Genomic DNA, 22,444 nt, shown 5'->3' on the forward strand with positions numbered 1-22,444 from the left:
CCCTATGGGGTCTGTGTCCCTATGGGGTCTATGGCTCCCTATGGGGTCTGTGTCCCTATGGGGTGTGTGTCCTATGGGGTGTGTGTCCTATGGGGTGCGTGTCCCGCAGTGTACTCCCTGGACGGGCTGGTGGTGTTCGCGCTGCTGCTGGTGTGCACCTGCGCCCACCTGCGCCACGTGCCCCGCATCAAGGGCTGGCTCCTGAGCGAGAAGCGCGGCCTCTGGGGGGTCTTCTACAAGGGTCAGTGGGGCCGGGGGGGCAAGGGGATGGGACATGGGGATGGGGATGGGAACATGGGGATGGGAATGGGAACATGGGGATGGGAACATGGGATATGGGGATGGGAACATGGGGATGGGAACATGGGATGGGAACATGGGGATGGGAACATGGGGATGGGAACATGGGATGGGAACATGGGGATGGGAACATGGGGATGGGGATGGGAACATGGGGATGGGAACATGGGATGGGAACATGGGGATGGGAACATGGGGATGGGAACATGGGGATGGGGATGGGAATGGGACATGGGGATGGGAATGGGACATGGGGATGGGGATGGGAATGGGACATGGGGATGGGGATGAGAACATGTGGATGGGGATGGGAATGGGACATGGGGATGGGGATGAGAACATGGGGATGGGGATGGGAACATGGGGATGGGAATGGGACATGGAGATGGGGATGGGAACATGGGGATGGGGATGGGAACATGGGATATGGGGATGGGGACATGGGATGGGGACATGGGATATAGGGATGGGGACATGGGATATAGGGATGACGACAAGGGATATGGGGATGGGGACATGAGATGGGGACACAGGATATGGGGATGGAACATGGGATACGGGGATGGGGACATGAGGATGAGGACAAGGGGATGGGGACAGGGGATATGAGGATGGAGATGACAACATAGGGATTTGGACATGGGGATGGGACATGGGATACGGGGATGGGGACATGGGGATGGGGACACGGGGATGAGGACATGGGGATAGGGACACAGGATATAGGATGTGGATGGGGATGGGGACATGGGGAGGGGGACACGGGGATAAGGACAAGGGGATGGGGACACGGGATATAGGATGTGAATGGGGACGTGGGGGTGGGACATGGCCTATGAGGTTGGAGATGAGGACATGGTGATGGGGATATGGGGATGGGGAGATGGGATATTGGGATGGGGCCATGAGGACGGGGAGATGGGATATAGGGATGAGGATGAGGACATGGGGATGTGATGTGGACACAGGGGTCCAGGATGGGGCTGTTGAGGTTCGGGATGCGGACACGGGGTCTGGGATGGAAGAGTTCGGTCTGGGATGAGGCTTTTGTGTTCCAGGGCAGGGGGGTGGCTCTGGGATGGGGCCATGGGGGGGTCCCGTCCCGTCCCCCCCAAAACCTGACCCCACTCTGCCCCCCACAGCCGCCGTCATCGGCACCCGCCTGCACGTGGCTGTGGCTGTGGCCTGCGTGCTCATGGCCTTCTACGTGCTGGTGGTGAAGTGACCCCCTCCCTGCAGCGGTGACGGCCACAGAGAGCCCGGTACCACCCCCCGGCGCCCCACAGCCCACCCGGACCTATAGGGGGGGGCCATGGGCCAAAGCCCTCCTTAGACCCCCCCCCCCTTTGTGGGGCACCTCTGCACCCTTGGGGTGAACGATGGGACCAGGGGCAGACCCAGCTGTGCCCCATGGGCACCTTGTCCTGATGCTGAACCCAATGGCTCACAGGGGTGCAGCCTCCTGCCATGGGGACTTGTGGGGCTGGGCCCCCCCCCCCTCCGCCAGTGGGATGTCCATCCATGGGGGGGTCTGTCCCCTGTGCCCATGGGTTTGTCACTGCCCACGTTGGGAATGCTGGAGCACGGCCTGGAAATAAAGCTGGGGCTCCCCTATGGGCAGCAGTGGTTGTGTGGGGCAGGGGGGCTGCTATGGGGCTGGTTGTTGGGGGGTCCCATGGGGCTGGAGTCCTGGCGGGTGGAGGGCGGGTGTTGGCAGCTACTGGTCAAGGCGCTGCTGTGGGGCTGGCTGCTATGGGGCCAGGGGCTGCGGGGCTGGTCCCTGTTGGCAAAGGGGCTGCCATGGGGCTGGGGGTCCCATAGGGTGGGGGACTGGCAGCTGTGGGGTCCCATAGGGCAGGGGCCTGGCTGCTATGGGGTCCTATAGGGCAGGGGGCTGGCTACTATGGGGTCCCATAGGGCAGGGGGCTGGCTGCTATGGCGTCCTATAGGGCAGGGGCTGCTATGGGGTCCCATATGGCATGGGGCTGGCTGCTATGGGGTGCTATAGGGCAGGGGCTGCTGTGGGGTCCCATATGGCATGGGGCTGGCTGCTATGGGGTGCTATAGGGCAGGGGCTGCTGTGGGGTCCCATAGGGCAGGGGCTGGCTACTATGGGGTCCCATAGGGCATGGGCTGGCTGCTGTGGGGTCCTATAGGGCAGGGGCCTGGCTACTGTAGGGTCCTATAGGGCAGGGGCTGGCTGCTATAGGCTCCTATGGGGCAGGGGGCTGGCAGCTGTGGGGTCCCATAGGGCAGGGGCCTGGCTACTATGGGGTCCCATAGGGCAGGGGGCTGGCTGCTATGGCGTCCTATAGGGCAGGGGCTGCTATGGGGTCCCATAGGGCATGGGGCTGGCTGCTATGGGGTGCTATAGGGCAGGGGCTGCTGTGGGGTGCCATAGGGCAGGGGGCTGGCTGCTGTGGGGTCCCATAGGGCAGGGGCTGGCTGCTATGGGGTCCTATAGGGCAGGGGCTGCTGTGGGGTGCCATAGAGCAGGGTCTGGCTGCTATGGGGTCCTATAGGGCAGGGGCTGCTGTGGGGTCCTATAGGGCAGGGGCCTGGCTACTATGGGGTCCTATAGGGCAGGGTCTGGCTGCTATGGGGTCCTATAGGGCAGGGGCTGCTGTGGGGTCCTATAGGGCAGGGGCTGGCTGCTATGGGGTCCCATATGGCATGGGGCTGGCTGCTATGGGGTGCTATAGGGCAGGGGCTGCTGTGGGGTCCCATAGGGCAGGGGCTGGCTACTATGGGGTCCCATAGGGCATGGGCTGGCTGCTGTGGGGTCCTATAGGGCAGGGGCCTGGCTACTGTAGGGTCCTATAGGGCAGGGGCTGGCTGCTATAGGCTCCTATGGGGCAGGGGGCTGGCAGCTGTGGGGTCCCATAGGGCAGGGGCCTGGCTACTATGGGGTCCCATAGGGCAGGGGCTGGCTGCTATGGCGTCCTATAGGGCAGGGGCTGCTATGGGGTCCCATAGGGCATGGGGCTGGCTGCTATGGGGTGCTATAGGGCAGGGGCTGCTGTGGGGTGCCATAGGGCAGGGGGCTGGCTGCTGTGGGGTCCCATAGGGCAGGGGCTGGCTGCTATGGGGTCCTATAGGGCAGGGGCTGCTGTGGGGTGCCATAGAGCAGGGGCTGGCTGCTGTGGGGTCCTATAGGGCAGGGGCTGGCTGCTATGGGGTCCCATAGGGCAGGGTCTGGCTGCTATGGGGTCTGCTGCTGTGGGGTCCTATGGGGTGGCCTATGGGGTATAGGGCAGGGGCTGGCTGCTATGGGGTCCTATAGGGCAGGGGCTGGCTGCTATGGGGTCCCATAGGGCAGGGGGCTGGCTGCTATGGGGTCCTATAGGGCAGGGGCTGCTATGGGGTCCCCAGTAGTTGTGGGGCGTGGCCTCCTCCGATGGGGGGGAGAGGGGGCTGGGGCTGTGATTGTGCGAGGGGGCGGAGGGGAGCGTGGGTCCTCCCAACCACCAGGGGGCGCAGTGGGGCGGGGGCGGGGCCGGGCCTTGCCACGCCCTTTCCCATCGTGCTCCAGGCGGGCGCGCCATAAACTGGCGGCGGGGGGCGAGCGGCGGGTGCGTGAGCGTGCGGGTGCGAGGAGAGCACGTGAGTGTGCAGGGGGAGCACGTGAGTGTGCAGGGGGAGCACGTGAGTGTGCAAGGGGAGCACGTGAGTGTGCAGGGGGTGCGTGTGCAAGGGGAGCACGTGAGTGTGCAAGGGGGCACGTGAGTGTGCAAGGGGTGCGTGTGCAAGGGGGGCACGTGAGTGTGCAAGGAGAGCACGTGAGTGTGCAAGGGGGGCGTGTGAGCTTGCGTGCGTGTGCAAGGGGAGCACGTGTGCGTGTGTGCAAGGGGTGTGTGTGCGCAAGGGGGGCGTGTGAGCTTGCGTGTGTGCAGCGGGTGTGTGTGTGTGAGCGTGAACGTGCGTGTGCAAGGGGCGTGCAAGGCCGCGGTGCCCCCCCCTCCCCTTTCCTCCCGGCTCTACACGTTGATCTTATTCGATCGGCCCCGGCCGAGATGAGAAGAGCGGCGCCGCGAAGCCCCTTCCCCCGCCCCCGGGGCGCTGTGCGGCGGCGGCCCCGGCCCGGGCGGGATGAGTCGATCAGATAGGCGAGGCGCTGAGCCGCTGAGCTGCTGCCGAGTCTGACCCGCGGCCACCGCCGCCGCCGCGCCGGGAGCGCGCACACCGGGGGAGGACCACGGGGACACGCGGGATCCCCGTCCCTGCAGCGCCCCCGTGCGGGCGGCGGTGGAGCCGTGACCCTGATCCGTGCGCCCGGTACCCCGTGGGATCATGGAGCCAACCAGGCTGGGAAAGCGCTTTCAGCTCGTCCGGTCCAACCTCTATACCAGCGCTGCCAAGGCCACCGCTGACCCATGGCACTGAGCGGGTGTGAGCACTTGCAGGGACGGTGACTGCAGCCCTGCCCTGGGCAGCCTGTTCCAATGCCTGAGCACCCTCTGGGGCAGGAATTGTCCCTCAGCTCCATCTAAACCTGCCCTGGGGCAGCTTGAGGCCGTTTCCTCTTGTCCCATCCCTTGTTCCCTGGGAGCAGAGCCCAGCCCCTCCTGGCTCCATCCTCCTCTCAGGCACTTGTAGGCAGCCATCAGGTCCCCCCTGAGCCTTCTCTTCTCCAGCCTGAACCCCCCAGGTCCCTCAGCCCTTCCCCATCACACTTGTGCTCCAGGCCCTGCACCAGCTCCATTCCCTTCTCTGGCCCCGCTCCAGCCCCTCAATGTCTCTCCTGCAGTGAGGGGCCCAGAGCTGAACACAGGATTCGAGGTGCAGCCTCACCAGTGCCCAGCGCAGGGGCACAATCCCTGCCCTGGCCCTGCTGCCGCACTGGCGCTGATCCAGGCCAGGATGCTGGGGGCTTCCTGGCTGCCTGGGCACGAGCTGCTCGTGTTCAGCTCCATCACTCAGCATCCCCAGCTCCTTTCGCATGAGCAGTTTCCAGCCGCGCTTCCCCAAGCCTGGAGCGTTGCAGGGGGCTGTTGTGGCCCAAGTGCAGGACCTGGCACTTGGCCTTGTTGAACCTCATCCCACTGGCAAAGCCCATGGACCCAGAAGTGACACCGATCACCACTGCTTTGAGCTTGGCCGCCCAGTGAAGGGTCCCCCTGAACAGGCCATGGGCAGCCGATGCCTGCAGGAGAGCACTGGGGACAGTGACAACGCTTTACTGAAGTCCCTGTCCCCATCTCCCCCTGTCCCTGTGTGTCCCATATTCCTGTATACCATATATATATCTGTATACCATATTCCATATCCCCATGTCTCCATGTGTCTCCTGTCCCTATATCACATGTCCCCATATCCCATGTCCCTGTGTGCCCCATGTCCCTGCATCCCATGTTCCCATCTCCCTGCATCCCGTGTTCCCATGTGTGTCCCGTATCCCTATATCCAATGTCCCTATATCCCTACATCCCATGTTCCCATGTGTGTCCCATGTCCCTACATCCCGTATCCCCATCTCCCTACATCTCATGTTCCCATGTGTGTCCTATATCCCTATATCCCATCTCCCTACATCTCATGTTCCCATGTGTGTCCCATATCCCTATATCCCATCTCCCTGCATCCCGTGTTCCCATGTGTGCCCCATGTCCGTACATCCCATGTTCCCATGTGTGTCCCATATCCCTATATCCCATCTCCCTACACCCCATCTTCCCATGTGTGTCCCATTTCCCTATATCCCATGTTCCCATCTCCCTACACCCCATGTTCCCATGTGTGTCCCATATCCCTATCTCCCTACATCTCATGTTCCCATGTGTGTCCCATATCCCTATCTCCCTACACCCCATGTTCCCATGTGTGTCCCATATCCCTATATCCCATCTCCCTGCATCCCATGTTCCCATGTGTGCCCCATGTCCCTACATCCCATGTTCCCATCTCCCTACACCCCATGTTCCCATGTGTGTCCCATATCCCTATATCCCATCTCCCCGTATCCTGGTGCCCCTTGCCCTAAACATGAGCTGGGACCATTCCCGCGATGGGGTCTGTGTGTGAATTCACTCCTGGTACCCGGCAGGGATGGAGGGTGGGGGGGTGGAGGGGGTGATTCCTGGTGCCATTCCCGGGATCACGCTCCCGGTGCCGGGCACCGCCGAGATAACGATGCTGGATGCTGCCGGGATAACGATGCTCGGCGCTGCCGGGATAACGATGCCGGATGCTGCCGGGATAACGATGCTGGATGCTGCCGGGATAACGATGCCGGATGCTGCCGGGATAACGATGCCGGATGCTGCCGGGATAACGATGCTCGGCGCTGCCGGGATAACAATGCTCGGCGCCGCTCCCTCTCCGGCGCTCCCACGATAACGGCGCCGTTCCCGTTGTTCCGTTCCCGCTGTTCCCGTTCCCGTTGTTCCGTTCCCGTTGTTCCGTTCCCGTTGTTCCCGTTCCCGTTGTTCCGTTCCCGCTGTTCCGTTCCCGTTGTTCTGTTCCTGTTGGTCCCGTTCCCGTTGTTCCTTTCCCGCTGTTCCCGTTCCCGTTGTTCCTTTCCCGCTGTTCCCGTTCCCGTTGTTCCGTTCCCGCTGTTCCCGTTCCCGTTGTTCCGTTCCCGTTGTCCCGTTCCCGTTGTTCCGTTCCCGCTGTTCCCGTTCCCGTTGTTCTGTTCCTGTTGGTCCCGTTCCCGTTGTTCCGTTCCCGCTGTTCCCGTTGTCCCGTTCCCGTTCCCTCCGCTCGGCCGCGGGGCGGGGGCGGGCGCAGGTGCCCGCAGGTGCGCGCACGGGGCCGGGCCGTTGAGCGGGGTGGGGGGGGGGGGGCGGAGCCCGTGCCCGGTGCTCGGGGCCCACTCGGGGCCGAATCCTGCGCCATGGCCGGGGCCCGCTGGGCGCTGCTGGTGCTGAGCGTGGCGGCCGCCGCCGGGAGCGGCGATGCCGGGGAGCGGCTTCACGTCTGCAAGGAGGTACCGGAACGGGGGGGGTCTGTAGGGTGTGAAGGGTCCGTATAGGGTGTGTGGGGTCCGTATAGGGTGCGGGGGGTCCTCTATAGGGTGCGTGGGGTGCATATAGGGTGTGGGGGGTCCCTATAGGGCGTGTGGGATCCATATAGGGTGTGGGGGGTCCCTATAGGGCGTGTGGGATCCATATAGGGTGTGGGGGGTCCCTATAGGGTGCGAGGGGTCCCTATAGGGTGCGTGGGGTCCATATAGGGTGCATGGGGTCCATATAGGGTGTGTGGGGTGCATATAGGGTGCGGGGGGTCCATATAGGGTGCGTGGGGTGCATATAGGGTGTGGAGGGTCCCTATAGGGCGTGTGGGATCCATATAGGGTGTGGGGGGTCCCTATAGGGTGTGAGGGGTCCCTATAGGGTGCGTGGGGTCCATATAGGGTGTGGGGTCCCTATAGGGTGTGGGGGGTCCTCTATAGGGTGCGTGGGGTCCTCTATAGCGTGTGGGGGGGTGTCTCTGTAATGGGTGTGGGGTCCCCTATAGGGTGTGTGTGTGGGTCTCTATAATGAATGTTGGGTCCCCTATAGGGTGTGTGGGGTCCCTATAGGGTGTGTGTTTGGGTCTCTATAATGAATGTTGGGTCCCCTATAGGGTGTGTGGGGTCCCTATAGGGTGTGTGTTTGGGTCTCTATAATGAATGTTGGTCCCCTATAGGGTGTGTGGGGTCCCCTATAGGGTGTGTGGGGTCCCTATAGGGTGCGTGGGGTCCATATAGGGTGTGGGGTCCCTATAGGGTGCGTGGGGTCCATATAGGGTGTGGGGGGTCCTCTTTAGGGTGCGTGGGGTCGTCTATAGCGTGGGGGGGTGTCTCTGTAATGGATGTGGGGTCCCCTATAGGGTGTGTGTGGGTCTCTATAATGAATGTTGGGTCCCCTATAGGGTGTGTGGGGTCCTTATAGGGTGTGTGGGGTCTCTATAATAGGTGTGGGGTCTCCTATAGGGTGTGTGCGGTCCCTATAGGGTGTGTGGGGTCCATATAGGGTGTGGGGGGTCCCCTTTAGGGTGTGTGTGGTCCATATAGGGTGAGGGGGGGTCCCCTATAGTGTGTGTGGGGAGTCTATAATGGATGTGGGGTCCCCTATAGGGTGTGTGGGGTCCCCTATAGCGGGGGGGGCGGATGTCTCTATAATGAGTGTGGGGGTCCCTATATTATGGGGGGGTCTGTGTAGTGTGTGGGGTCCTTATAGCAGGGGGGGTCCTTACAGCATTGGGGGTTCCCTATAGTGTGGAGCATCCCTATAGCATGGAGGGGTCTCCTATAGTGTCTGTGTGGGTTCCTATAGCGGGGAGGGGGGGGTCCTCTATAGGTGTGGGGGGGTCCCTATAGTTGGGGTGGCTCCACCCTTGCCAAAAGGGGGTCCCATGGAGGGGCTGTCACCTATAGGGAATGTATGGGCTGGGCTGTGCTGCTTATAAGGGGGGGGGGGGTGCTGCAAAGGGTCCCCTATAGCAATGGGATGGATAAGGGGGGGTGTCTGTGATGCTGCGAGTGATCCTGGGGGCGTCCATGAAGTCCCCACATCCCGGTTGGATTCTGACACTGGGGGGACATCGTGGTGTCCCCAAACCCCAATGGGGTGGAGGGGGGGGGGGGTCACCCATGTCCCATGGGCTGGTCCCAGCCTGGCCCAGTGGGGACAAATTGTCCTGTGAGGGGAAAGGGGGGGAGGCTCTGCTCACCCCATGGGGTGTCCCCCATCCCGTCCCCCCCCCCCGAGGCCCCACGGCTGCTTTCATCTGGGTTTGTGATCCGGTTTTCCACGTGTGTTTGTTCCAGAGCCGGGAACAATGGGATGGGGCTGGCTCCCGGCCCAAGGAAACACCCCCATGGGGGGGGATTGTGTCCCTTGTCCCCATCCCTCTCTGGGGACAGCCCCAACCCCCCCCCCCCAGGGTGAATTGGGTCAAAGGATTGGGATTTAAGGGAAAATTCAGTGCTTTTGTACAGGGGGGGAGGTTTGGGAAGAGGGGAACGAGCTCCTTCCTCCCATGGGAATCCCTCCGGAGCCAGGGCTGCTGCTGCACCCATGGGTGCTGGTGGCACCCAAGCTCTGTGTCCCCAGCCCAGGCTGGGGGCCCCTGAGATGCCAGAGCCAGCGGCATCGGCCTTCGCCGGGATTAATGGCTCCGGTTGGATGCGGCTCCTTGGTCTGGAGCCAGGCCCAGCCCGGAAGGTCGCAGTGCCCCGGCTCTGATCCTGCCGGCGGCACCGCCAGGGTGCTGCCACCAAAGGGGCCTTCCAAGGAAGGGTGCTCCCAAGGGATGGCTCTCCCAAAGGAGGGTGCTTCCCATGGAGGGTGCTCCTGATGAAGGGTGCTCCCAGCAAGGAATCCGTGCGATGGAGGGCGCTCAGGTGGATGGAATTCCCAACAGAGGGTGCTCCTGAGGGAAGGTTTTCTTGATGGAGGGTGCTCCCCATGGAGGGTGCTCCCCATGGAGGGTGCTCCCAGTGGAGGATGCTCCCGATGGATGGTGCTCCCACCAAAGGGTCCTTCCAATGGAGGGAGCTGCTGATGTAGGGTGCTCCCAAAAAAGGGTGCTCTCAACGGAGGGTGCTCCCAATGGAGGGTGCTCCCAATGAAGGGTGCTCCCAATAGAGGGTGCTCCAAATGGAGGGTGCTCCCAAAAAAGGGTGCTCTCAATGGAGGGTGCTCCCAATAGAGGGTGCTCTCAATGGTGGGTGCTCCCAATAGAGGGTGCTCCAAATGGAGGGTGCTCCCAAAAAAGGGTGCTCTCAACGGAGGGCGCTCCCAACGGAGGGCGCTCCCAACGGAGGGTGCTCTCAATAGAGGGTGCTCCCAATGGAGGGTGCTCTCAATGGAGGGTGCTCTCAATGGTGGGTGCTCCCAATGGAGGATGCTCTCAATGGTGGGTGCTCTCAATGGAGGGTGCTCCCAATGGAGGGTGCTCTCAATGGTGGGTGCTCTCAATGGAGGGTGCTCTCAATGGAGGGTGCTCTCAATGGAGGGTGCTCCCAATGGAGGGTGCTCTCAATGGAGGGTGCTCCCAATGGAGGGTGCTCTCAATGGAGGGTGCTCTCAATGGAGGGTGCTCCCAATGGAGGGTGCTCTCAATGGTGGGTGCTCTCAATGGAGGGTGCTCTCAATGGTGGGTGCTCCCAATGGAGGGTGCTCCCAATGGAGGGTGCTCTCAACGGAGGGTGCTCCAAATGGAGGGTGCTCCCAATGGAGGGTGCTTCCAATGGAAGATTCTCTCAACAGAGGGTGCTCTCAACAGAGGGTGCTCCCAATAGAGGGTGCTCTCAACGGAGGGTGCTCCTAATGAAGGGTGCTCTCAATGGAGTGTCCTCCCAATGAAGGGTGCTCCCAATGAAGGATGTTCCCAATGGAAGGTGCTCCCAATAGAGGATGCTCCCAATGAAAGATGCTTCCAATAGAGGGTGCTCCCAATAAAGGGTGCTCTCAATGGAGGGTGTTCCCAATGAAGGGTTCTCCCAATAAAGGATGCTCCCAATAGAGGGTGCTCCCAATGAAGGATGTTCCCAATGGAGGGTGCTCCCAATGGAGGGTGCTCCCAATGGAGGGTGCTCCCAATAAAGGGTGCTCCCAATGGAGGGTGCTCCCAATGAAGGGTGCTCCCAATGGAGGGTGCTCCCAATGAAGGGTGCTCCCAATGAAGGATGCTCCCAATGAAGGATGTTCCCAATGGAGGGTGCTCCCAATGAAGGGTGCTCCCAATGAAGGGTGCTCCCAATGAAGGATGCTCCCAATGGAGGGTGCTCCCAATGGAGGCTGCTCCCACCAAAGGGCTCTCCTTGGGGGGAAGGGGCATGCATTCCACCCCACCACCCCCCCCCAGCACCCCACAGCGCTCCGGGGCCGCAGCTCCCCGTGTGTCTCCTCTCCCGCAGTCCGAGTACCACTACGAGTACACGGCGTGTGACAGCGCGGGCTCGCGGTGGCGGGTGGCGGTGCCGCACACACCGGGGCTCTGCACCGGGCTGCCGGACCCCGTCAGGGGCACCGAGTGCTGTAAGGCCGGGATGGGTGGGAGGAGCAGTGGGGTGGGGTGTGGGTGCCACATTGGGGTGACCCCTGTGTTGTGTGTGTGTCCCCCATCCCGGTGCAGCGTTCTCCTGCAGGGCAGGCGAGTTCCTGGACATGAAGGCGCAGCGGTGCCGGCCCTGTGCCGAGGGCACCTACTCCTTGGGTACCGGCGTCCGCTTCGATGAGTGGGATGAGGTGCCCCACGGCTTCGCCAGCGTCGCCACCAGCCTGGACAGCGATGACGGCTTTGGGGACGCGGTGGAGAACTGCACGGGGTGAGGGCCGGAGCCAGCAGTGGGGCTGTGGATGGGTACGGCATCAGTGGGGCTGGAGGGGGGATGCAGCATCAATGGGGCTGGAGGAGGTCACAGCATCAATGGGGCTGGGAATGGTCACAGCATCAACAGAGCTGGAAGGGGGTCACAGCATCAATGGGGCTGGAGGATGTCACAGCATCAGCGGGGCTGGGAATGGTCACAGCATCAGCAGGGCTGGAAGGGGGTCACAGGGCTGGAAGGGGGTCACAGCATCAATGGGGCTGGGAATGGTCACAGCATCAATGGGGCTGGAGGAGGTCACAGCATCAATGGGGCTGGGAATGGTCACAGCAGCAGCAGGGCTGGAAGGGGGTGACCGCATCAGCAGGGCTGGAAGGGGGACACAGCATCAGTGGGGCTGGTAATGGTCACAGCATCAGTGGGGCTGGAAGGGGGACACAGCATCAGTGGGGCTGGGAATGGTCACAGCATCAGTGGGGCTAGAAGGGGGTCACGGTGTCAGTGGGGCTGGGAACGGCCACAGCATCAATGGGGCTGGAAAGGACTCTGGAGATCATCGGGTCCAGCTCCTCCAGAGGAGGAGTTTCCCCCCCACAGGGTGCTGCTGGGGGCTCATCTGCCCTGGCACAATGGTGACGGTGCAGCAGTGAGCAGGATGGGTGCTGTGACCCCTCTATGCGTGGGCAGCACCCCATTTCCTGCTCCCCCCCACTCCCTCCATCACTGTTCCCTGGGGGATGATGCTCACAGGGTGCTACCAGGACCCTATGGGTGGTGAGACCCCCCCAGCCCCAAGGGACCCCCACACCCTCGCAGAGGGAGCACCCATGGGCATCCCCACAACCTTTATCTTCCACCATGGGGCACCCACAGCAACCAGCCCTCCTCGCAGAGGGAGCACCCATGGGAGTCCCCAGACCTTTGTGCCATGAACCGGCACCGGGGCCCTTTGGTGCTGGCACCATCCAACCCTGCCGGTACCGGCGGCTCCGGTGCTGCCGCGGCTGCTGCAGCCTTTATGCAACTTGCAGATGTAACCTCCTTCCAGCAGCGCTCCCATTATTCATCCAGCAGCTCCGGTGCGGGATCCCTCCTCTTCCTCCTCCTCCCCATTGCCTCTCACAGTGCCAATGTCCTCCAGGGACCACCGTGCAGTGACACATCCCCAAGCCCCCGTTCCCAGCACCACCTCCCTGCCCCTTTGGCACCATCCTCAGCACCCCATGGTCCATGCCGGTGATGGGGATGTCCCGTTCCCCCCCCCCAGGTCAACGTGGGTGCCGCTGGGGGACTACGTGGCCTCCAACACGGACGAGTGCACGGCCACGCTCATGTACGCCGTCAACCTCAAGCAGTCGGGGACCGTGGGGGCATTGGGGGTGTCCCTGGGGGTCAATGGGGGTGTCCTTGGGGGGCAATGGGGTGTCCTGGGGGCATTGGGGGTGTCCCTGGGGGCAATGGGGGTGTCCTGGGGGCATTGGGGGTGTCCCTGGGTCAATGGGGGTGTCCCTGGGGGCATTGGGGGTGTCCCTGGGGTCAATGGGGGGTGTCCCTGGGGGCAATGGGGTGTCCCTGGGGTCAATGGGGTGTCCCTGGGGTCAATGGGGTGTCCCTGGGGTCAATGGGGATCCTCGCACCACTCCTGGGCAGGTGCAGAACGACCAGTGCCAGGCCACGGTGGAGGAGTCGCGCTGGATGCGGACGACGGAGAAGGGTTGGGAATTCCATAGCGTGAGTGAGGAGCATGGGGGGGACGTGACGTGGGGGGGGGGGTCCCTCATTGCACCCCCCAGGTCCTTTGTCCATCCCCTGTGAAGAAGATGCCCCATGAGGGTGGGTGCTGGCAAAGGGGGGGGGGGGTAAAGCCTCACCCCCCCCATCACCCCCCCACCCATGGGTGCTGACCCCCATCACCCCTCTCCATCCAGGTGGAGCTGAGCCGCGGGAACAACGTCCTCTTCTGGCGCACCACGGCCTTCTCCGTGTGGTCCAAGGTGCCCAAGCCGGTGCTGGTGAGGAACATCGGCATCACCGGTAGGTGCAGGGCGCAAGGATGGATGGTGGGGGTCCCCCCATCGCCCCCATCACTGAGCCCCGTCCCGTGCCAGGGGTGGCCTTCACCTCCGAGTGCTTCCCTTGCAAACCCGGCACCTTCGCGGCCGCCGCCGGCTCCTCCTCCTGCCAGCCCTGCCCCGCCGACACCTCCTCGGGCAAAGGGGCCACCTCCTGCCAGCCCTGCGAGCCCGGCAGCTACGCGGGTGAGCGGGGACACGGCCCCCCCAAGTCCCATCCCCACACCGTGCCCGTCTTCCCCCCTATGGAAGCGGAGGGGGACGGGACGGACACGACACGGGGGTGATGCGAGCATCCCCATCCCCACAGAGCCCGGCTCAGCCTCCTGCAAGCCGCGGCCGCCCTGCACGGACAAGGATTACTTCTACACTCACTCTGCGTGCGATGAGCACGGGGAGGTACGGGAAGGGGAAGCGGGGAGCTGGGGGGGGAACCGTTCCTTGTGTGTGTCCCCCCCCCCGGTCCCGCTCAGCCCCCGGGCTCCGCTCCGCAGACGCAGTTGATGTTCAAATGGGCTGAACCCAAGGTGTGCAGCGAGGAGCTCCCGCAAGCGGCCAAGCTGCCGCCGTCGGGGGGCCGGACCCGGTGCCCCCCCTGCAATCCCGGCTTCGCCGCCGTCAACGGCTCCGCCTGCCAGCCCTGCCCGCTGGGTTCCTACTCCAACGGCTCCGGTACCGCTGTCGCCAACGGGGCACCCCCGGTTCTGTGCCGGGGCTGGGTCGTTGGGCTCCCAATGTCAGCTCCGTTGTAACCCCCCAAGGGGTGGCCTCAGGGTGTCGGGGGGTTGGCGGGTTCCATCCCGCTGCTGGGTTCTCCCCTCCTGTCCCTATGGCTGCAGAAAGGGCATCGCTGTCATCGGCCCCTGGGTGCCTTGCGCCCACCCCGGGGCTGGGCTGTCCCCTCCTGTCCCCACGGCTCTGTTGAGGACATCACTGTCATCACCTCATCCCCGGGGGGTGTTGGTGGGTTCCATCCCCGTGCTGCCTTCTTGGGGTCCCCTCAAGATGTCCCCAATGGGTATCATGGGGGGGGGGGGGAGCTGTTGGGTACCACCACGGCTCCGTGCTGTCCCCTCCGGTCCCCAGGCTGCCTGAGCTGCCCCGCGGGCACGGAGCCGGTGCTGGGGCTGGAGTACAAGTGGTGGAACGTGCTGCCCCCCAACATGGAGACCACGGTGCTGAGCGGCATCAACTTCGAGTACAAGGGGATCGCAGGTAGGAGCCGGCTGCCCCTAGCGCTGGGCCCTGCCCGGGGACCCCTCGAGCCCCCACCGTGTCCCTGCAGGCTGGGAGGTGGCCGGGGACTACATCTACACGGCAGCCGGAGCCTCCGACAACGACTTCATGATCCTCACGTTGGTGGTGCCCGGCTTCAGGTGAGGTGGGGAGCGGGGGCACCAGCACCCACAGAGGGACCCAATGGGGTCCCAATGCTGCTGTCGTGTCCCCCCCCCCCCCCCGTGCTGTCCTCAGCCCCCCAAGCCCGGTGCTGGAGGATGCGGAGAGCAAGGAGGTGGCCAGGATCACCTTTGTCTTTGAGATGATCTGCAGCGTGAACTGCGAGCTCTACTTCATGGTGGTGAGCGGTGGGACCCGGCTATGGGGTGTGGGGGGGGACACACACACTTTGGGGGGTGTATGTGTGGGGTGGGGGGTCCCACCATTGCCGCACGCCCACCCAAGGGCATCAACTCCCACACCAACACCCCGGTGGAGACGTGGACGGGCCCGCGGGGGAAGCAGTCCTACACGTACGTGGTGGAGAAGAACGCGAGCATGAGCTTCACGTGGGCTTTCCAGCGCACCCCGTACCACGAGGAGGTGAGGAATGGGGTGTCCCCCATCCCCATCCCCATCGGGTGCCATGGGTGACGGGTGCTGTCCCTGCCAGGGCCGGCGCTACACCAGCGACGTGGCCAAGCTCTACTCCATCAACGTCACCAACGTCCTCGGGGGGGTGGCTTCCTTCTGCCGGCGCTGCGGCCCCGAGGCCGCGGGGTCCTGCACCCCCTGCCCCCCCGGGCACGTCATGGAGCATGGGGCGGGTGCCTGCCGGCCCTGCCCCCCCGGCACCTACCTGCGGGGTCACCCCTCCGATGGGCTCCCCGCCTGCCACCCCTGCGGGCCCGGCACCTACAGCAACCAGGTGCCTGGGGAGGGGGGGGCATGGGGTCTGGGTTCATGGGATGGGGTCCATGGGGTCTGGGTTCATGGGATGGGGGTCCATGGGGTTTGGGTCCATGGGGTGATGTCCATGGGGTCTGGGTTCATGGGATGGGGTCCATGGGGTCTGGGTCCATGGGATGGTGTCCATGGGGTCTGGGCTCATGGGATGGTGTCCATGGGATGGTGTCCATGGGGTCTGGGTTCATGGGATCGGGGTCCATGGGGTGATGTCCATGGGGTCTGGGTTCATGGGATGGGGGTCCATGGGGTGATGACCATGGGGTTTGGGTCAATGGGATGGTGTCCATGGGGTCTGGGTTCATGGGATGGGGGTCCATGGGGTGATGTCCATGGGGTGATGTCCATGCGGTGATGTCCATGGGGTTTGGGTCCATGGGGTGATGTCCATGGTGTCTGGGTTCATGGGATGGTGTCCATGGGGTTTGGGTCCATGGGATGATGTCCATGGGGTCTGGGTTCATGGGATGGTGTCCATGGGGTTTGGGTCCATGGGATGGTGTCCATGGGGTCTGGGTTCATGGGATCGGGGTCCATGGGGTGATGTCCATGGGGTGATGTCCATGGGGTCTGGGTTCATGGGATGGTGTCCATGGGGTCTGGGTTCATGGGATAGGGGTCCATGGGGTGATGTCCATGGGGTGATGTCCATGGGGTTTGGGTCCATGGGATGATGTCCATGGGGTCTGGGTTCATGGGATGGGGGTCCATGGGGTGATGTCCATGGTGTCTGGGTTCATGGGATGGTGTCCATGGGGTTTGGGTCCATGGGATGGTGTCCATGGGGTCTGGGTTCATGGGATCGGGGTCCATGGGGTGATGTCCATGGGGTTTGGGTCCATGGGATGGTGTCCATGGGGTCTGGGCTCATGGGATCGGGGTCCATGGGGTGATGTCCATGGGGTTTGGGTTCATGGGTTGATGTCCATGGGGTTTGGGTTCATGGGATGGGGGTCCATGGGGTGATGTCCATGGGGTCTGGGTTCATGGGATGGGGGTCCATGGGATGATGACCATGGGGTGTGGGTCCATGGGGTGATGTCCATGGGGTTTGGGTCCATGGGGTGATGTCCATGGGGTGATGTCCATGGGGTTTGGGTCCATGGGGTGATGTCCATGGGGTGATGTCCATGGGGTTTGGGTCCATGGGGTGATGTCCATGGGATGATGTCCATGGGGTTTGGGTCCATGGGGTGATGCCCACGGGTGATGACGCCCATGGGTTGGGTGCCTCCGGGTGGGTGCCGCTCTGCGCAGCTCCGCTCGCTCTGTTTCAACAACTGCTCGGCCGCGCTGCCGCTGCGGGGCCGCCTCCTCCGCTTCGAGTTCCCCAAGATGGCGGCGGCCGCGGGGCTCAGCACGGGCCCGGCCTTCACCCCCCGCGGGCGGAGGTACCGGCATCACTTCCGGGTCAGCCTCTGCGGGCCGCAGGTGCGGGGAGCACGGGGGAGGGAGGGAGGGGTGTGTGAGAACACGTGTGTGTGAGAACACGTGTGTGTGCGTGAGCATAACGTGTGTGAGAGAACGTGTGTGTGAGAGAGCGCATACATGTGTGGGTGAACATACGTGTGGGTGAACATGTGCGTCTGAACGTGTGTGCGCACACACATGTTCACACGTGTTCATACACACACGTTCACGCATGTTCACACGCACATGTTCACACACGTTCACACACAAGTTCACACACATGTTCACACGCACACACACGTATGTTCACACACATGCTCTCACACACATGTTCACACATGTTCACACACACCCCTACCTATGTTCACACACATGTTCACACGCACACAGGTTCACACACACACGTATGTTCCCACATGTTCACACACACAAGCACACATGTTCACACACACATATGTTCACACACATGTATGTTCACACATGTTCACACGCACACACACGTATGTTCACACACATTCACACACATGTATGTTCACACATGTTCACACGCACACACGTATGTTCACACACGTTCACACACATGTATGTTCACACACACGTATGTTCACACACGTTCACACACATGTATGTTCACACACACACGTATGTTCACACACATGTATGTTCACACACACACGTATGTTCACACACGTTCACACACATGTATGTTCACACACACGTATGTTCCCGCCCCCACGGCCGTGCCCACACGTGTGCTGTGGCAGGGCCGGAAGGCGGCCGCCTGCAGTGACAACGTGACGGAGGCGCGGCGCCGCGTGGTCACGGGTTACGTGTGCCAGGCCACGCTCGTGCCCCCCGACCGCCCCCACCGCCAGGGCCCCATCTCCTCCCAGCCCATCAGCCTCGGGGACCGCATCCTGGGTGAGCGCCATGGACCCCATCCCCAGGGACCCCATCCCCATGAACCCCATCCCCAGGACCCCCATCCCCATAAACCCCATCCCCATGGACCCCATCCCCATGAACCCCATCCCTATAGACCCCATCCCCATGGACCCCATCCCCATGGACCCCATCCCCATGGACCCCATCCCCATGGACCCCATCCCCATAAACCCCATCCCCATGGACCCCATCCCCATGGACCCCATCCCCATGGACCCCATCCCCATGAACCCCATCCCCATGGACCCCATCCCCATGGACCCCATCCCCGGGACCCCATCCCCATCCCCATGGATGGACCCCCCCCATCCCCATGGACCCCCCCATCCCCATGGACCCCATCCCCATGGACCCCATCCCCATGAACCCCAGCCCCATGGACCCCATCCCCATGAACCCCATCCCTATGGACCCCATCCCCATGGACCCCATCCCCATGGACCCCATCCCCCGGGACCCCATCCCCAGGACCCCATCCCCATGGACCCCATCCCCATGAACCCCCATCCCCATGGACCCCCATCCCCATGGACCCCATCCCCATGGACCCCATCCCCATGGACCCCATCCCCATGAACCCCATCCCCATGGTACCCCCTCCCCATGGACCCCATCCCCCGGGACCCCATCCCCATGGACCCCCATCCCCAGGGACCCCCATCCCCCGGGACCCCATCCCCATGGACCCCCATCCCCAGGGACCCACATCCCTATGGACCCCATCCCTATGGACCCCATCCCTATGGACCCCCATCCCCATGAATCCCCATCCCCAAGGACCCCCAATCCCCAGGGTCCCCCCCATCCCCATGGACCCCATCTCCAGGGACCCCATCCCCAGGAGCCCCTGTTCCCCAGAGACCCCATCCCCAGGGTCTCCCCCATCCCCAGGGACCCCTCATTGCCATGGGGTCCCCCCCATCCCTATGGGACCCCCATGTCCCCCAGGTGTCACCACCAGCTCCACCCTGGACGGCATCACATCCCCTGCGGAGCTCTTCCCCCCAGGACACCCCGACCTGCCCGACATCATCTTCTTCTACCGGTGGGTGCCCCCCCCCTCTGCCCATAGGGACCCCTCGGTGCCCCCCATTGACCCCCATGTGTGTGTGTTCCCCCCCCCAGGTCCAATGATGTGACACAGCCGTGCGGCTCCGGCCGCGCCACCGCCATCCGCCTGCGCTGTGACCCACTGCGCCCTGGGCCCGGCACCCTGAGCGTGCCCAGGTGGGTGCTGGGGGGGGGGGCTCTGGGGACCCCCAGCCCCTGCCCACCCCATGCGGTGCCGCCTGGGTGCATCCCGTGGGTGCTTTGCCCTGGGGATGCCGCCTGTGCCGTGCCCCCCATCCCCGTGTTGGCACCTCCCCAAATGACCCCCCATGGTTTTATGTGTGTGTGTCCCCCACCAGCAAATGCCCCGAGGGCACTTGTGACGGCTGCACCTTCCACTTCCTGTGGGTGACGGGTGAAGGGTGCCCCCGCTGCTCCGCCAGCCACTATCGCCCCATTGTCAGCGCTTGCCTTGGTGGCATCCAGGTATGACCACGACCAGGGTGTGACCATGACCATGGTATGACCATGACCATGGTGTAACCATGACCATAGTGTGAGCATGACCATAGTGTGACCATGACCATAGTGTGACCATAACCATGGTGTAACCACGACCATAGTGTGACCATAACCATGGTGTAACCACGACCATAGTGTGACCATGACCATGGTGTGACCATAACCATGGTGTGACCACGACCATGGTGTGACCACGACCATGGTGTAACCACAACCATGGTGTGACCATGACCATGGTGTAACCATGACCATAGTGTGAGCATGACCATAGAGTAACCATGACCATAGTGTGACCACAACCATATGTAACCATGACCATGGTGTGACCACAACCATAGTGTAACCATGACCATAGTGTAACCATGACCATGGTGTGACCACAACCATATGTAACCATGACCATAGTGTAACCATGACCATGGTGTAACCACAACCAGAGTGTAACCATGACCAGAGTGTAACCATGACCATGGTGTAACCACAACCAGAGTGTAACCATGACCATGGAGTGACCTCAACCCTGGTGCAACCACAACCATGATGTGACCACGACCATGGTGTGACCATGACCGTGGTGTAACCACGACCGTGATATAGCCACAACCATGGTGCGACCACCACCATCGTGTGACCACAACCACGGCGTGACCAGAACCATGGTGTAACCACAACCATGGTGTAAGCACAACCATGGTGTGACCATAAGCATGGTGTAACCACAACCATGGCATAACCACTACCATGGTATGACCACCACCATCATGTGACCACAGCCACGGTGTGACCACAACCATGGCATAACCACGACCATGGTGTGACCATAACCATGGTGTAAGCACAACCATGGCATAACCACGACCACGGTGTAACCACGACCATGGCATGACCGCAACCGTGGTGTAACCACATCCAGCAGAGCCACCCCACTGCTGTCCCCAATGGCATCCCCCCATCCCATTGCTCCCCCTGCAGAGAACCACCTACGTGTGGCGGGAGCCGCGGCTGTGCCGGGGCGGTCGGGGCCTTCCGCTGCCGGTGACGCGGCCGTGCCGGAGCGCCGATTTCTGGCTGAAGGTGGGGATCTCAGCGGGCACCGGCGCCGCCGCGCTCTTGGCCGCCCTCGCCGCCTACTTCTGGAAGAAGAACCAAAAGTGAGCGGTGCCCATGGGATGGGATGGGATGGCATGGGATGGGATGGGATGGGATGGGATGGGATGGGATGGCATGGGATGGGATGGGATGGCATGGGATGGGATGGCATGGGATGGGATGGGATGGGATGGGATGGGATGGCATGGGATGGCATGGGATGGCATGGGATGGGATGGGATGGGGAGGGAACGGGGACGTGGGGATGGGAACCACCATTAACCGGCGCGCGGTGCACCCATAGGTTGGAGTACAAGTACTCCAGGCTGGTGATGAGCGCGGCGGCCAAGGAGAGCGAGCTGCCGGCGCCGGACACTTGTGCCATCATGGAGGGGGAGGACGCGGAGGACGATGTGGTTTTTGCTACCAAAAAGTCCCTTTTTGGCAAAATCAAGTCCCTGACGTCGAAGGTAAAGGGGGGAAGGGGGGGGGGGGAACCGCGGCACGAGCCCGCCCCACACCGCGCTTCCCCGTCCCCACAGAGGCTGCCGGATGGCTTCGACTCGGTGCCGCTCAAGACATCATCCGGTGGCAGCGCCATGGAGCTGTGATGGGTGCGGGGGTCCCCATCCCCGTGTCCCGGCCCCCCCCCCCCCCCCAAACCGTGGCCTTAGGGACCTGCTTCCAGGCGGTTCCTGTCCCCCCCCCCCCGCAAGCACCGAACCGTGCCAAATACAGGCGTGGGCTTTGTAGGGCGGCTCCGGGTGCTCCGTGGGGGACGGGAGCCGGGGCTGCGGGCGGTGGGGATGCGGCTGCACACAGGGACCCCCAGGGCTGCCCGGAGCCACCGGGACCCGGTCCAGGCAGCACCGGGGTGCTGGGGCTGTGAGGTGCTGGTGGGGGGGGGGAATGGTGGGGTGGTATGGTGGTGCCGTGGGTGCTATGGTGGTGCTATGGGGTGCCAGGGGGTGCTATGGTGGTGCCAGGGGGTGCCAGGGGGTGCTATGGGGTGCCAGGGGGTGCTATGGTGGTGCCAGGGGGTGCCAGGGGGTGCTATGGTGGTGCCGTGGGGTGCTATGGTGGTGCCGTGGGGTGCTATGGTGGTGTCATGGTGGTGCCGTGGGGTGCTATGGTGGTGCCGTGGGGTGCTATGGTGGTGCCAGGGGGCGCCAGGGGGTGGTATGGTGGTGCTATGGGGTGCCAGGGGGTGGTATGGTGGTGCCGTGGGGTGCTATGGTGGTGCTATGGTGGTGCCGTGGGGTGCTATGGTGGTGCTATTGTGGTGCTATGGTGGTGTCATGGTGGTGCCATGGGGTGCTATGGTGGTGCCGTGGGGTGCTATGGTGGTGCCATGGGGTGCCATGGGGTGCTATGGTGGTGCCATGGGGTGGTATGGGGTGCCATGGGGTGGTATGGGGTGCTATGGGGCTCTATGGGGTGCTATGGTGGTGCCATGGGGTGCTATGGTGGTGCCATGGGGCTCTATAGGGTGCTATGGTGGTGCCATGGGGTGCTATGGTGGTGCTATGGTGGTGCCGTGGGTGCCATGGGGTGCTATGGTGGTGCTATGGGGTGCCATGGGGTGCTATGGTGTTTCTGTGGGGTGCTACTGTTG

The 22,444-nt window shown here is 63.0% G+C and overlaps 3 protein-coding genes and 1 non-coding gene across 5 annotated transcripts in view; 3 read left to right on the top strand and 1 right to left on the bottom strand.

Annotated features, from left to right (window-relative positions):
• Positions 1 to 1,575, top strand: part of TMEM167B (transmembrane protein 167B) — a 151,022-nt gene extending 149,447 nt beyond the window's left edge. For both annotated transcript variants that reach the window (XM_057424489.1, XM_057424488.1), the window contains 2 exons: positions 110 to 241; positions 1,443 to 1,575. In XM_057424489.1, coding sequence (XP_057280472.1) covers positions 110 to 241; positions 1,443 to 1,525 — 215 coding nt within the window. In that variant the 3' untranslated portion in view covers positions 1,526 to 1,575. The remainder of the gene's footprint in view (positions 1 to 109; positions 242 to 1,442) is intronic.
• The window catches only part of SHISA4 (shisa family member 4), a 69,476-nt gene that overhangs the window by 15,782 nt on the left and 31,250 nt on the right, over positions 1 to 22,444 (bottom strand). The gene's annotated exons all lie outside the window — the stretch shown is intronic.
• Positions 4,126 to 4,448, top strand: LOC130607423 (small Cajal body-specific RNA 2). Its single transcript, XR_008974263.1, has one exon. It is a non-coding gene; the product is annotated as a small Cajal body-specific RNA 2 (non-coding RNA).
• ELAPOR1 (endosome-lysosome associated apoptosis and autophagy regulator 1) lies at positions 7,093 to 21,457 on the top strand. The gene is made up of 22 exons (XM_057424491.1): positions 7,093 to 7,225; positions 11,144 to 11,264; positions 11,362 to 11,554; positions 12,825 to 12,948; positions 13,208 to 13,288; positions 13,486 to 13,591; positions 13,666 to 13,815; positions 13,940 to 14,028; positions 14,124 to 14,301; positions 14,716 to 14,844; positions 14,915 to 15,005; positions 15,103 to 15,208; positions 15,313 to 15,450; positions 15,521 to 15,775; positions 17,071 to 17,244; positions 17,988 to 18,144; positions 19,117 to 19,213; positions 19,294 to 19,395; positions 19,578 to 19,704; positions 20,713 to 20,891; positions 21,134 to 21,299; positions 21,372 to 21,457. Exons 1-22 carry the CDS (start codon positions 7,133 to 7,135, stop codon positions 21,438 to 21,440), a joined length of 2,925 nt encoding a protein of 974 aa, XP_057280474.1. The 5' UTR covers positions 7,093 to 7,132; the 3' UTR covers positions 21,441 to 21,457.

The sequence above is a fragment of the Pezoporus wallicus genome, unplaced genomic scaffold, assembly GCF_028554395.1.
Source record: "Pezoporus wallicus isolate ANWC-B61680 ecotype Strahan unplaced genomic scaffold, APGP_CSIRO_Pwel_v1 contig_9123, whole genome shotgun sequence".
Lineage (NCBI taxonomy): Eukaryota > Metazoa > Chordata > Aves > Psittaciformes > Psittacidae > Pezoporus > Pezoporus wallicus.

Coding starts and splice junctions, on each gene's coding strand:
- ELAPOR1 (XM_057424491.1), top strand. CDS start 7,133: ATGGCCGGGGCCCGCTGGGCGCTGCTGGTGCTGAGCGTGGCGGCCGCC. Junction 13,289..13,485: donor AGGGTTGGGAATTCCATAGC/GTGAGTGAGGAG, acceptor CTCTCCATCCAG/GTGGAGCTGAGCCGCGGGAA. Junction 19,396..19,577: donor GGCACCCTGAGCGTGCCCAG/GTGGGTGCTGGG, acceptor GTCCCCCACCAG/CAAATGCCCCGAGGGCACTT.